Source organism: Balearica regulorum, chromosome 13 (genome assembly GCF_011004875.1).
Source record: "Balearica regulorum gibbericeps isolate bBalReg1 chromosome 13, bBalReg1.pri, whole genome shotgun sequence".
Classification (NCBI taxonomy): Eukaryota; Metazoa; Chordata; class Aves; order Gruiformes; family Gruidae; genus Balearica; species Balearica regulorum.
The window spans coordinates 11,201,606-11,215,584 of NC_046196.1; the positions used below are offsets into that span (position 1 = coordinate 11,201,606).

Below are 13,979 nucleotides of genomic sequence, written 5' to 3' on the forward strand. Positions count from 1 at the left end.
GCACTGTACTGAAGTGTAACTGTACCAACAAAGTCTTTCAGATGTAAACATGACCTTGTGGCTCTATCAATTTATGTGTATATGTAGATTAAGCTGAAAAGGAACTGGGGTGAGGGAGGAGGAAGGAGAAAATCAGGTCTTCGATGTGAATCTGGTTGTAGGATTAAGTTCTTTAATCTTTCCTGTACAGCTCTCTAAAACTAGCAGAGATCTGAATACAAATGATATCCAATCTTACTCTGGTTACATCACAGAACTAACCTATGAGTCTGCATGTTCTCTTCTGCTGTAATGGTGCTGCAATAAGGTTGAACTGAGATTCTTCTCTCAGTGGAAGTTCATGTGCTGTCTGGAATGAGTTCAGCACTAGTCTGCAGGAGCAGTGATAACACACTGTGCTCTAGTACACTGACCTGCTTGCAAGATCAGACCCTGAAAAAGAAGCTATGAGGGCTCCAATATCTGTTACATCCTTGTGTTGGTGACTGATTTCTGTAACTACAAGCAAATCAATTCCATCAATTAGTATCGTCACTTATTAGAGTATCACTAAGTGCTAAAGATGGCATAAGTCAAATTCCTGGTGGTAGTCTTGACTATGCCTCCTCACACCCCCTCCCCAGTGAAGCCCACCACTATCAGAATCAATGTCTCAATGTTCTGTCTGCACTAGGAAGTGATTAATGTGCCTTGTTTCCCCCTGGATACCCCTGAGTGTGACCTGTTTAGTGAGGCTATCTGCCACACTTACCTGTTGGCACACTAGCCCAGGTGAATAGCCCTGTGCTGGTTTTGGCTGGGATAGAGTTAATTTTCTTCATAGTAGCTAGTATGGGGCTCTGTTTTGGATTTGTGCTGGAAACAGTGTTGATAACACAGGGATGCTGTTTTTACTGCTGAGCAGCGCTTACGGAGTCAAGGCCTTTTTTGCTTTTCACCCCACCAGCAAGTAGGCTGGGGGTACACAAGGAGTTAGGAGAAGACACAGCTGGGACAGCTGACCTCAACTGACTAAAGGGATATTTCATACCATATGATGTCATGCATAGCAATAAAAGCTGGTGGAAGAAGGGAGGGAGGGATGTATTGAGCGATGGCGTTTGCTTCCCAAGTAACCGTTACGCATGATGGAGCCCTGCTTTCCTGGACATGGCTGAACTGCCTGCTGATGGGAAGTGGGGAATGAATTCTTTGTTTTGCTTTGCTTGTGTGTAGCTTTTGCTTTACCTATTAAACTGTATCTCAACCCATGAGTTTTCTCACTTTTACTTTTCTGATTCTCTCCCCTATCCCACTCAGGGGGAGTGAGCAAGTGGCTGTGTGGGGCTTAGCTCCCAGCTGGGACAAAACCACAACAAGCCCCCAGGCTGTTACTGCTGATCTGAGCTGGCCTAGCAGAAAAATTCCTTTGAATAAAAAGGCTATTCCCTAGTCATGTGAGCAGATCAACAAGTATCTAAGGAGGTGGAAAGGTGGGTAGGTGGTTAGCTGCAGCAGCAAGGCAGTGATGAGCTTGGGCAGACTGGGAATGGTAATTGGTTTCATGGAACAATGTAAGTTCCACATTACCTTTTTAATGCAAGCAATTTTTCTCTGAGCAAAAATGAAAATCTGTCAGACGTGTGAAGTATTTGTTAGTACAGCTTTCAATACAAGGTATTTTAAAATAATTTTTTCAGGTGTTTCTTAGGTGTTTGTACATTTATATAGTGTCAGTCACGGTGGAATTCTTGGTTGTGAGATACAGACTTTAGAATTTACTGGGGAGTTAGTTTGGCATTGTGATAGAGTTTGAGACTTGTTCCAATATGGCCAATTTAAATGTCAACATTTCATGTGGTTAAATGACATGTAAACAAGGGTACTGCCTACAGAATTAGAGTGAAGATTTACAAAACCGGTGGAAGGTCCAGTATTTGATTTTTCACAAGAGACTTCTGCTAGTGATGAAAGAAAGCCTTTTTGAGTATAGAAAATGAACAACTGAACTAAACCACCTGGAATATTTTTTGTGTGTTAAGTCAGATCTAATTGTTACTGAAATAAACATGTGCAAATTGTTTGCAGCAATGAAAAGAACTACCCTGTTGGGCAGGAAGTAGTGTTTATTCTTGCTTGTTATTATGAAGGAAAGATTTGATATTCCTGGTGACTATGAAGATTAAACCAGAGATTTATGTTAATGCAAAGGATTAAAAGAATCTTAATAACATTTATAAAGATGCAAATGTTCGCCTGCATTTTATCTTTTGGCAGATGAATGTGCCATAAGGGAAATATTGAAGGGGAAGAACACATCCACACTCTGAATTGCAACATCTGGTTTAATACTGCACTCACATGGTCATTAGGTATTGGTTGTTTTCACCAGTGTGTATTTGAACAGTGTAAGCCTGATAGACTTTTCTTCTTAACTAACTTATGAACATCGGGAGATAACAATCTATGATCAACTTCAACCACATAGTGTTTGACTCATTTAGTGTATGGCTTCATGTGTTGCAGACTTCCATGAGCTGTATATATTACTCAGTGTATTTTTTTGTTGTTGTTGCTACGCTATCACTTTCAGGCTTATTTTCTAAATAGTAAAGAGCTTGAAATACTGGCTCCACTGTAGAATTATCAGCTGTGTTTTCCCGTTTCAAACCATCCTCCCAGTGCAAACACAGGCCACAGCAGCATGGAAAATTACGTGCTTTATTTGGGAGCCCTGACATAATATATGTATATGTACATACATTTAATATGGAGAAATTATAGAAAAAATACAATTTGAAAAAGGAGGCAATTAAGGTGAAGGTGTAAACATCACTAGCCATTTATGTTCGGTTTTGGGTTTTTCCTGCTCTTCAACCAATTGTTTACTAACAGACAAGTATATACAAACAGAAGCCACCTGGATTTGTTACATAATTCAACTAATGTGACTGTGGAAATGTCCCAGCTCTCAAATCAATATAAGTCTTCAAAAGGTTTTGAGTAGTTAAACATCAAATAATCCATATAGTAAAAGTCATAGCTTCGTTGTCGCTGAGAAGGAGAAAGCTGTGCAAAATACTGTTGTGTAATTTTAGTGGTAGTTCTTTCTTCATCAGAGTGCCTATCTTTAAACTTGGGAAAAGTTAAGTTTTGTGGAGCACCAATTAAGTGCAAGAAAAAGTTTGCATCTTCTTCCATACTTTCAAATTTCCCAACAAAGTCGTAGTCTATTAAACATGGGCTGCAAAGCTTATTGACATGATCCCAGTGGATGTCCATACCCACTGGCCTATGCACATCCAGGAGATATTGAATGAACTCTCTAAATTTGACTCCAGAGCCTGTCCTTAATGCTTCTTTGGTGGCATTGACGCGGTATCTGGAAATGATGGCTTTTCCAAAAACCGGGTGGTAGTAATTGTTTGGATGTTCAAACTTGTCCCGAAATGCAGATACTAGCTTTTCAAAAGGTTCACGAATAAAAAGCATCTTTGTGTAAGTGTTGAGCCTGTGATAAATTCCTTTGTGATCAAACCCATCCAGTCTTTTTAGATAGTTTCCATAGTGCACTGTGTTGTGCTGTATATCTTTTGTGGAAGAAGCCAGCCCGTTAAGAACCATGAGCACCCGTTTCCAGTTAGAGCAGCCAGCTTTTGGCACTTCACAGTATAAAACTCTATATTTGTCTTCTACAAATATTCTAGAAACATGATAAGGAGTGATTATTCTTCTATTATTACTCTTGTATTTAGAACAAGTTTCTCTCATAATCTGCTTTCTTTCTCTTTGGATCTGATAGAGACTCTTCCACTTGCTGTTGTTTCTGTCCTCAGATTTAAGCGTGGGCAGGTTGGGAATGGAGCTGTTCATGGAAATCAGAATTGGGCTCTTTTTAATTATAAATCTCCTCCTCCGTTTATGGAGCCTGATGGAATTAATTTCTTCACCTTTCTGTTGATCTTTCATAGCAAACATTATGCTGCTTTGCCTTCTGTCTGTGCTTTGAAGCTTAGTGGGCACGTTTTCAGATAGGTGTAATGAATAGCTCTGCTTTACTGTTGCTGCTCCGTCTGCAGTAATTTTTCTTAATCTTCTCTCCTGGTTATTGCTGGAAACACAGTCCTGATGGGGAAAAATAGATTAAAGATGTTAGTAAATGAGAGTGTGTTTGTTACTACTAACAGCTTGTATAACTCGGTGTGGATCTTTCATACACTCTGAGTTTGGCAGAATTGTACAGCAAAATGCATTGCTGAAAGTCCTCAGTGCTGTGCCTACATTGTGGTAATTATTTTGTCATCTTGTTTTGTGCTTACATAAAATCCAGAGGCTGAGATAAGCCTGAACTGGTAAATTCCAGTTCAGGTTTGGGTTTAACTGTATTTTAGGTGGTGCCTGTACCCAGTCTTTGATAGGTACTTTTGTCTTTGATATGTCATCTTTTGAAATTACCACAAAAGGTATCTGACAGGGAAGGGAGGTTTATAGTGTTTGTAAAGTGGAGTGAAGAGTGGGAAGAGAGAAGAAGCAGAAAGGACTGCAGGGGGAACATGGAGGCCTTGCAGAGAAGTGGGTTTGGTGGGAGCAGCATGAATAGGGACCCCAAAGGGAGGCTTGAGTGAACTCAGCCTGGGACAAAGCAATTGAGGCTTGATGAGAAGCAGTAAGGGATGGGAATGAAGCTGTGGCTGGGATTAGGCAAGTGGAAACAGAGCAAGCAAAGCAGGTCTATGGATAAGTGTTTTCTGGGACCTGCTCTTTTTCATCAGGTGGATCTCAGTGGTTAATACTTCTTTTGGCATACAGCCCAGATGTGCTCCATTACTTCCTGCTTCTCAAAGCAGCTGAATTAAATCCGTCTCCATGTCTAAGCCTCAAAGACTAAAATTAGGTTCTGGACACTGTTTAACTACATATCATCCCTGTTTTGAGAACTCACCTGGGAGTAGTGGCATATGAACCACTAGGGAGTATTTCAACAGAGGAAGCAGATATAGTTGCAGAAGGTTTATTGCTTACTCAAAATACTTAGAGGTTTTACAAACTGTAAATTTCTGATTTTCAGTTTTTATATGTTCCCTAATAGTATTTAAAACTGGCTTCACAAATAAGATACTGCATACCTTAAAATTAGTTCAGTGTGGGGATTAGTAGGGTCATGCTCTTTCAAGGTGGCAGATTAAACCTTAATAATGATTTCACAAGTCTCTCTGGCTGAAAAAAAGGGATGCTATAGGTAACTTATGCTGTCATGGAGGTTATATCTTGCCACATCTTTAAAGGTGAGAGATTACAAAAAAGTCTCAAAAAAGACTCAATATTCATTACAAAAAGCATTGGTGACAAAAGAAGAAAAAAATCAAATTGTATTATTTTGTAGGTGACTTGCTTAAATTGATAACTATTATACAGTACTCAGAACAGATCAGTATTAAACACAATTTTTAGAGTACTGTGCAAGCTATTGCACAACTTAGGCTTCTAAAATGTTTTGCTGACTGTTCTGGTAGTGGAGGTGGTATGTGATGTGCAGACTGGGAAACCAGTTGATAATTTATACAAGACACTATGCATTCAGTTGATGGGACTGTTGTACTCTGCTTTTATCTGCAGAGGTTGTTTCTGGTACTCAAAGGTGTATTAAAGTCTTTGTCTAGGTAAAATACCAGATGTATTTCTAAATATTACCCTTTACAGAGTGGCTGAAATTAAATCTTATTTGCTCGTGATGTGGTTGATATTTTAAGGTGATCAAATTCAGACTTTCTAGATGTTTGCACCTTTAATGACAAAGATGATGATGAACCTACAGTTTTTGGGAAACTCAAATGCCATGATTAGAATGTCTTCTGTCAGTGTAACTTTTCATCCAGAAGGTCAAGCTGGAGCTGTAGAGATGGAGTGATGTCAATCACATCTAACTTATTTCACCAGGCAATGGTTGAATGAATGGTTGCACAGTTGTTCCTTTACATATTTTGCACTTGTCCTTTAACTATGAAAGTGTGACAGCCCACCGCAGCCATTCACTGCTGCTGTGAGTGTGCTAACAGCCACTAGATGGAGGAATCTCACCAGTATTTTTCTTTAGCCTATTTTTAAGTACCTCTCAAGACATTCATTTGATCAGTATGATTTCATACAGAATATTAATATATGCAAAGTTTACAGTATCTCTTAGCAATATCCAGTCTAGGAAAAAACTCATAAAAACTATAGTTGCACAGCTTATTGAATTCATTTTTTAAAAGGAAAATTTGCACTTCACTGCAAAGCTTTAATGTATTTCTTCCTCTTTTCAATGCTTCATCTCCAGTCTAGTGGCCTTATTCTGAGCCATCTCTAACCATATTCTATACTCAGAATATGGGTATAGTTTTCCTTATGTACTTCTGAAAACTTACTTTTTTTGGTTGCTGGAATCCCATGTTATATTTTATCCCTAAACAAAGAAAGAAATTAAAGTCATTATTTGGTAAAAATAAAAACATTAGTTTCAATTTTGCTGGACTGATAAGTGTGTCCTCAGTAACTAAAAGGAAAACAGAAACAAGTTCTGTTAATACAATGATAAGTATGACTACTGATAAATCATAATGCATATGTCATAGTAACAATATTCTTTGGAAAGCCTCTTTACTTATGGATGTCATCACCATTGTGAAATGGAGTGAATGTCTTGTCTTTGCTTTTACAGATGGGGAAATGAGATGGAGAAAAGTGATTGCTTAACCTCAGCTAAAAGACTAGCAGCAGAATGAGAAGCAGCTGAAATTTGTGATCCCAGGTTAGAGCTCTAAAAAAGGCTATTCTTTGTGTACTTACCTCAAGCTGTGTGGCTTCTTCCCCCCAACTTTGGATAGTATGGCACTTAATCATAGTAATAGCTTGCATTGAGTACTATCCTTTGCTGTAAAACCAAAGCAACACGCAGTGGTGTTATATATGTGAGGTAATGTTTGTAGAGTTTTGGAGAGACAAAACAATACAGAATTGTGTTTTGCCAAATCTTCTGGATTCTACAGTGATGTCTACCTGAAAATATAATAATAAAGATGTGAAAATGCTAGAAGGCAGCTTTAGCATGTGTGTAGGATCTCTTTTCTGTTCCTAATCTCTGCTAAGTATAAGTTAAGACTACAAGAATGTATTATGGAAAGCACTTCTTAATTATGAAATTAGTTTGGGGCTTTTCAACTTATAAAACTGCTGTCATCACTGTCACTGCATGAGAACTTCAGTTGCTTGAAGACTTCAGCTTAAGTCTGCATTATGAATCCACAGCTTCTTTGATAAGGACGATTACAGGTAAAGGTTTTCCAAAGCATCGTAATTGAAAACATCACTGGGAATAGCTTGGTCCCATCAGATTAATTTCCATGGTACTATGAAAGTGCTCAGAAACACTATGCATGTTCACATTGTACCTTATTGCAGTTAAAGTAGCAAGTCCAACTTACATGATCAATCATGTTTGTTTTTTTTTTTTAATCAGATCTACCAACTGGTGTTTATAGTAGAGTCTGAGTAAAATTGCTATGGTTATTTCTATGCTGTTAGGGCTCATCTAGCAGTGCTTGTTGCTCTTTTGGCTCATGTTTGAGCTCTAATTCCACTGCAGCAATTAGTTAGCAATAAACCTGAGGTGGATGGGGATATTGTGATTCTGTGCCTGTTAAAAGCAAAGGGCATATTATTTTTACTTCATCAGAAATAAGGTCTAGACATCCTATAGGAAGAGTTGTAAGCATTTTCCCAGCTGCTTCTCAAAAATGTTTAGCTGGAAAATAGTCAGAAGGTATATTCAAAAGAGAAAGCATCCATGTGTGGGTTCTGGAGGATTAAAACTGATTCTGTTGCACCAGGCTTTAGGATACGTTATTGACATGCTGTCCAGTTCGTGATGTGATCGGTTAAAGAATCATGTTTGTTCTACTGATACTGAATATGTTAGAGCGATGAAGGTATGGAAACTGCTGTCCAAAAAAGTAGCAAAAACTGAGCGCTTTGAAAGAATTGATACTAGAGCATGGGTGATCTGTTTAAACCATGAAAACATTTTGTTTGTCAGCAGATTTAACCTCTCTTTTGCTAACCCTACAGGCATACCTTTTAAGCCACTTTGAGCTAGTTTTGCATTGGCTGCTTGGCCTCCACTCTAAGGCATCATTAATACAGCTAGTTGGAGTAGTTGCTTAACTTTTACTTTAGGTTTTCTTGTGGCAGAGCTTCAAATTAAATATTTTCCTTATAAATTCAGACCATTGTTATGTTCTCCTCTTACAGGCAGAAATCATATGTCAGGTACAGCTTTGAAAAGTTAGCACTGTTAAGAAATTTATTCTGGTGTTGGGGGTTGGTCAATTCTGCTCATTTTCTATGGATATCTCTTGGTTTCTTGTGTATATGTAATATAATGCTCTTGGTAATTCTCATAATAATGTTGTTGTTGTTATGGTGACAATAGTCACCATTCTGTTTGGTACCAATTTATTCCTCCCAAATATTTCACTTGTGGGTCTGTCTTTTAAACTGATTTGAGTAGTGTTAAGTCATGCCTCATCCTCTGTCACAGATCTTGGAGATTTACTTTGGCTGTCAATACTGTCAACATGCATAGGTGAAAATTTGCATATTTAACTAGTTCACAGTAGCAGAAATATTTATGCCTGCCAGTGTAAGATAGTAGAATGGTTGCACAACCATCCCCAAAAGATAGGATCATATAATATCTACAGATCCACTCCTTTCTGAAAGCATTTTTGAGCTTTCACAATTGAAAACATAAATAGGTAAGAAAAGACTTGGTCACCTGTTGGAAAACTATTTGTCCAAAAGTATTTTGGACAGAATCACATGCAAATATTGGAGCACTTGCTGTGTCCAAATTGTAAACACTAGGGTTAATGTGTTTTGTTTTTCCCCAGGTTTGTTTAGTTGTGATCATTTGTCCTGACTTCAATGGGACCAGTGATACTCATAGCAAAACCACACACTTTGTGTAATTACCTGTTAAAGTTGGTATGTATCTGCCATGAATAATAATTATTTAAAAAAATCCCACAAAAGTGCAAAGAGCAGGTATGAGACCTTATCTCTCTGTGGTTAATTATGACTAATTATGTTTTTGTAGTAGTGTTTTTATAAAGGTAACTTATTTGAGAGATTGATACTTTGCACTGATATGCTGTGCTTTAAAAAAACAAATGCTAGTAGGAGATGAGTAACTGTTTAAAAAATGATTCTTCATTTACTGGCTTAAGATGTAATCAGAACAACAATTCATGTTTAATGTAAATGTTTGGTGAAGCACTTGCCAATCTCTTCAATGTTTTCTGAATTTGTGACTTCTAAAGTTGGCTTCTTTTAGCTGCCTTTCTCATGATACAGTCTGTCACTTCGGATTTAAAGCTACATGGAAAAAAAACCTCTTAAGCGCAGTGAACTTGGAGAAGCTATATTGCATAGATCTACTATACTAACCAAAATCTAAATTTAATGTTATGCTAGATCTTTACTGTCCATGTTACTTACAAGCTCTCAGATGTTATTGCTAAAATGGTAATAATTTTGTTTTGCCATAAATAAACCACTGGTGTCTGCTGTACCCAGATGAAGTTAGTGACCATTAAATGTTTGGGGCTAGACACGCTGATGACCAACATCTCACTATTGCTCAGAGAGAGAATAGCAGAGGCACAGAATCATTCTATCAATTGTACATTGTTTATGTCAGTTTTCATGGTGTTCTTTTCTCTTCCCCTTGTGCAACTATGATTTTTCCAGGTCTAAGCTTGCCCTGTGTTTTATGTCTGCTTTTGTTGTTGTTCATGAAATGCAAGCCTTATGTAAGCTTCATCCAGTCCTACCATATAGTCAAACCCACTGTGAGCTTTTCTTTTTTTTTAAATGCTACTAGCAACACAATAAAATGGCCTTCACCTTCCCTGTGTAATGTAATATAGCTTTGCCTCTCTGCCTTCTCCTCTATCTCTGCTTCAAGACCTAATTTTGGTTTGCCTCTGGTGTTTTCCTCTGTTCTGAGACTACACTACAGCAGAAATATTTTTTAATAAAAATGATAACTTCAAGTCTGCATCTGTGACTCCATCCCTTAATGGGCTTTTGTGAGCAGAGTATACTTATTTGCTTCATCCTGATTTGTGGAATACACTCTGAAAGGGCTATTACTGTCATTGCATGAACATCTGCGTCGAGAGTCCTATCTGCATATGCTCCAGTCTTAGGTCTGTACTCCAAGACAACACCATGTACTTAATCACAGAATGAATAATAGACTAGTACTCAGAATTCTAATTAGCAGGACAAATTTTTAGCTTGAAAAGGATTTTCACCAAAATACTGGTCAGACTATCTTTTTCCAGGTTTTTTTGTCATTTAAAATGAACTCTTAGCTTTTACAGTATAGAAGAACTGCCCATTTCTGATCCTGACTTACTCTGGTGTCTAATTGTTTACATATTTGAATAAAATTACTTATTAAAGAAAATGATCTGTAAGGTTGCTACCATTGTAAATTCTTTTTGGTTTTACATATATAAAAATATATATGTATAAATATTTAAAAGTATTCCAAGTCTCTTATTAAAATGCTTTTATTTTGAAATTGAGGCCTAATTAATAGAACAAACTTTGTATGTGTGTATCTGTTTTAATTGTACATTATGTATAATCTTTTTTATATCCAAAATTTGATTAGGGAAAACTCCCTCAAAAGTTCCCATCTAAGCTACATTCTACCTCATTTTATTACAGACAAAATTAATGAGGCAAAGTGCTACAGCTTTGCTAAGCCTTCTTTACATCTTAAATTGTGCATCAAGAAAGAAGCAAACCTATACAGTGAATCTATATAATCTAACCTCTTTGAGTCCCCAGTGAAGCTACAAGTATGCAGCGTCATTTTCCACAGATGAGTAAACTTTTGCAGTGAATGCTTTGGTTAAATGATACACTTGTCAAAGCTAAATGCTTAGTGACAGGACGTGCATCATCATGTTTTAGAGACTTGTGAAGTCATGTATTTGTGACACACAGTGTCTATTCTCATGTCTGCACACTAATTGTTGCAATGGTAAAGATAACACAACATACGTTTTACTGTATCCTCTACGAATGACAGATTGCATGCAGGAAAACCTTGAGCTTCCTGCAATTTGACCAAATAACCTGTCTGTCACTCTTGAAATGAAAGCAGTCCAACACAGCCTCCATAGCACCTTTCACTTTTATGGCACCATTTTGTATTTGGTGGCAGAATAATTACATGTGTGAAAAGAATTATTTTATTTCCGAATTGTAAGAGTGAATTATTGGGGAAGTCATCTGTAATGCAGCTTTTCTGGAAAAATTAGATGTTACTGTGAATACTTTATTCTGATATCCATTGCTACAGTATGTACCATGTAGTAATTTTTTTTTTTACTTTACATCACAAAGCGTGGTAAGTGATTTGCTACTATTCCAGCTTTTCACTCATGAGAAGCAGAGGCTAATAGCTGCATCTGCCTGATCTCATTTTTAGGTTGTCATGTTTTGAATTGCAAACTCAAATATTGATTATGTAAAACCCCTGTGTTACCAGTCAAATTCTGCTCTGAAAAATTTAAATCCAGACTCATACAGTGAGTCTTTAGTAACGTCTAGATTAGAATGCAGGTATCTGACTTCTAATCATGATGTTCAGTTCACCGCAGTGCAGATGACTGCTCGAGTACTGAGATGTAGTTTATCCACCAAAGACTAAAGTTTTGAGGTTCAAGTTCTGCTGCATGTCTTTGGGTATATCAGATTCTCACTTACATGCTATCCAGGCAGTTGGATGTGTGTCGCCTTAACATACCATGTGTCAGTGAACTGTGGGCTGTAGAAATACTTTGAGCTTGTATGAAGCTGGCCCAGTGGGGTTTGGGACTGAGCTGCTGAGGGAAGGATTCTTGGGTGAGCTTAATTGTAGGGCACATGGGCTGCATGCAGTATAAAACTGCAACTTCTTGATGAACCTCACTGTGAGACTGATGTATTTTTGCCCCTGGTAGGTGGTGTGTGTTCCAGGGGAGTCCTGGTTTTTATAGCCATGATGGAGGAAAAGGACTATTAACTTCAGAATACTGCTTCTTGCTTCCATGATGTGATGTTAGTATTTCTCTAGACGCAATTATTTGTGACTCCTTCAGTGCTTTCTATGATCTCTGGTGTGATCCAGCACTTTTGAGAGGGTAACAAAAGCTAAGCTTGTATTATTTCCATAAACAAGAATGTCTGCATTTGATTAACTCCATGTTGATTGATCCTTCTCAATTTGAAACTTATTTGTGTTCTATCAGTTTACTGTTGCCCTTGCCAGCAATGCTGATGCTAGAAAAACCTCTTAGAGGGAAAATCTAGCTGGGATATTTCATACTTTTCAGAGGGATGTTCATTAACAGTGACATCTGACAGGACTGCACTTTTATTCTGATAAAAATATACTGCATTGAAGACTTACAGAAGAAGTTGAGTGCAGTTATATAAAATAATGTTTACTTGTTTGCTGTGCAAATGTTAAAACTTCTTATGTTCTCATGCCTCTGTTATTCTGGTATGTAACATCAATCTCCCATTATGCTTTGCAGCAAAGAACTGGATTCTTAAGTCCACCTGATCCTTTAAGTCCAGTTGCTGATTTAAAGGAGCTGAAAACTTAACGGACAGGTTTGATGGTTATTTCCTTTGCACAGGGGAGGATGGATAGAACATTTCTGTGGCTAATTCCTGGTTTCCAAAGTAGCCCTTTAGAGCTCTAAGTAGTTAAGCATGACTCTCTGAGTAAAGAGCTTCTTTTTTTCCTATTTTGAGAAGGCATAAGAAGTTTGCCAAGCTACTAAGTGTTAGGGGTTTTTTATCTCTTTGAGATTTCTTTCCTATGTGAGTTCTGTTGTACATCACATAACTCATTCTTCCTGATTTCTAAGCTTTTTGTTTCAATCCTACCATTGCCAAGCATGCAATTTTTAATAGTTTAAATGCAATCTATTTGAGGAAGTTTGAACTCTGACTTGTGGCTTATTCTTAAGCGGTTGTTGTGGTGAAGTAGAATACTTCCCAAAAAGATAGCCATTCACCTTCGTGTTCCCCTCTCCTGTGTTAGTATTGTGCACAGACTGAATTACTTGATATCGATTTTGTGCTTTTTCAATCTGTGTCAGCTTCCGAGAGGTAGGCACTGAGTCTAAGTGAAACAGTTAGCTTTGTATTTCTAAACCAGGCAAATCTGCAGTTTCTCTGTCCCATAGGCAGCAGGCAATGCAGTATTGTGCTGCATTTGTGTCATGGGGTACTTAGGATGGTAGCAGTTTGTGTGCACTTCAGTTGATTAAAACACAATTACTATGGCTTTTAGTGACTGAAATGACTTTCCATCTTAATGAAGTAAGGGAGTCTCTGGACAGAAGTACTGTATATGGGGAAAGCAATGCAATTCTGACGGGCATACCCTGGAAATAATTAAAAGTGTTAACTTCATCCATCAGTTTGAACAAGAAAAAAATTACAAATGGGGGAACCAAAATAGAGATCAGAACACATGTTAAGTGATTTTTAATGTTTGCCACTTGAGGATTTTCATACTGTCAAAGAACTTGGTATTCCCAGTGCGTGTTTGGTACCAGTAGCCAATCTTGTATGTCCGGATTGAGCAAAACTGGACAAAATAATCACACTGAAGCATAGCGCTTGCTGAGTTGTGGCTGCTGCCACATGGTCATTGCTTCCTTCTTGATTCCCTGATTAACTCCCTTGAGGCCAGTACTCTTGGTGTAATGCCCCTCTTGACATTTTCACTTAGGCCATCCTTCATACCCAGCTTTCTTGGCTTTTTTCCAGCAGGGGATTCTTGGAGTAAAAGATCGCAGTATGGAGCTGATAACCACAGTTTCTAAACGTGGGTGCCACCTAAGTATAGCGGTTATGTCTACACAATGTTTCTCAGACAAAAT

General features: G+C 37.8%; 1 protein-coding gene across 2 annotated transcripts in view; it reads right to left on the minus strand.

Annotated features, from left to right (window-relative positions):
* Positions 1–2,684: 2,684 nt before the first annotated feature.
* Positions 2,685–13,979, minus strand: part of CHST8 (carbohydrate sulfotransferase 8) — a 182,473-nt gene continuing 171,178 nt past the window's right edge. For both annotated transcript variants that reach the window (XM_075766019.1, XM_075766018.1), the window contains exons 3-4: positions 6,387–6,424; positions 2,685–4,104 (exon numbers count right to left, since the gene is read on the minus strand). In XM_075766019.1, the coding sequence (XP_075622134.1) occupies positions 2,956–4,104; positions 6,387–6,424 (1,187 nt within the window). In that variant the 3' untranslated portion in view covers positions 2,685–2,955. The remainder of the gene's footprint in view (positions 4,105–6,386; positions 6,425–13,979) is intronic.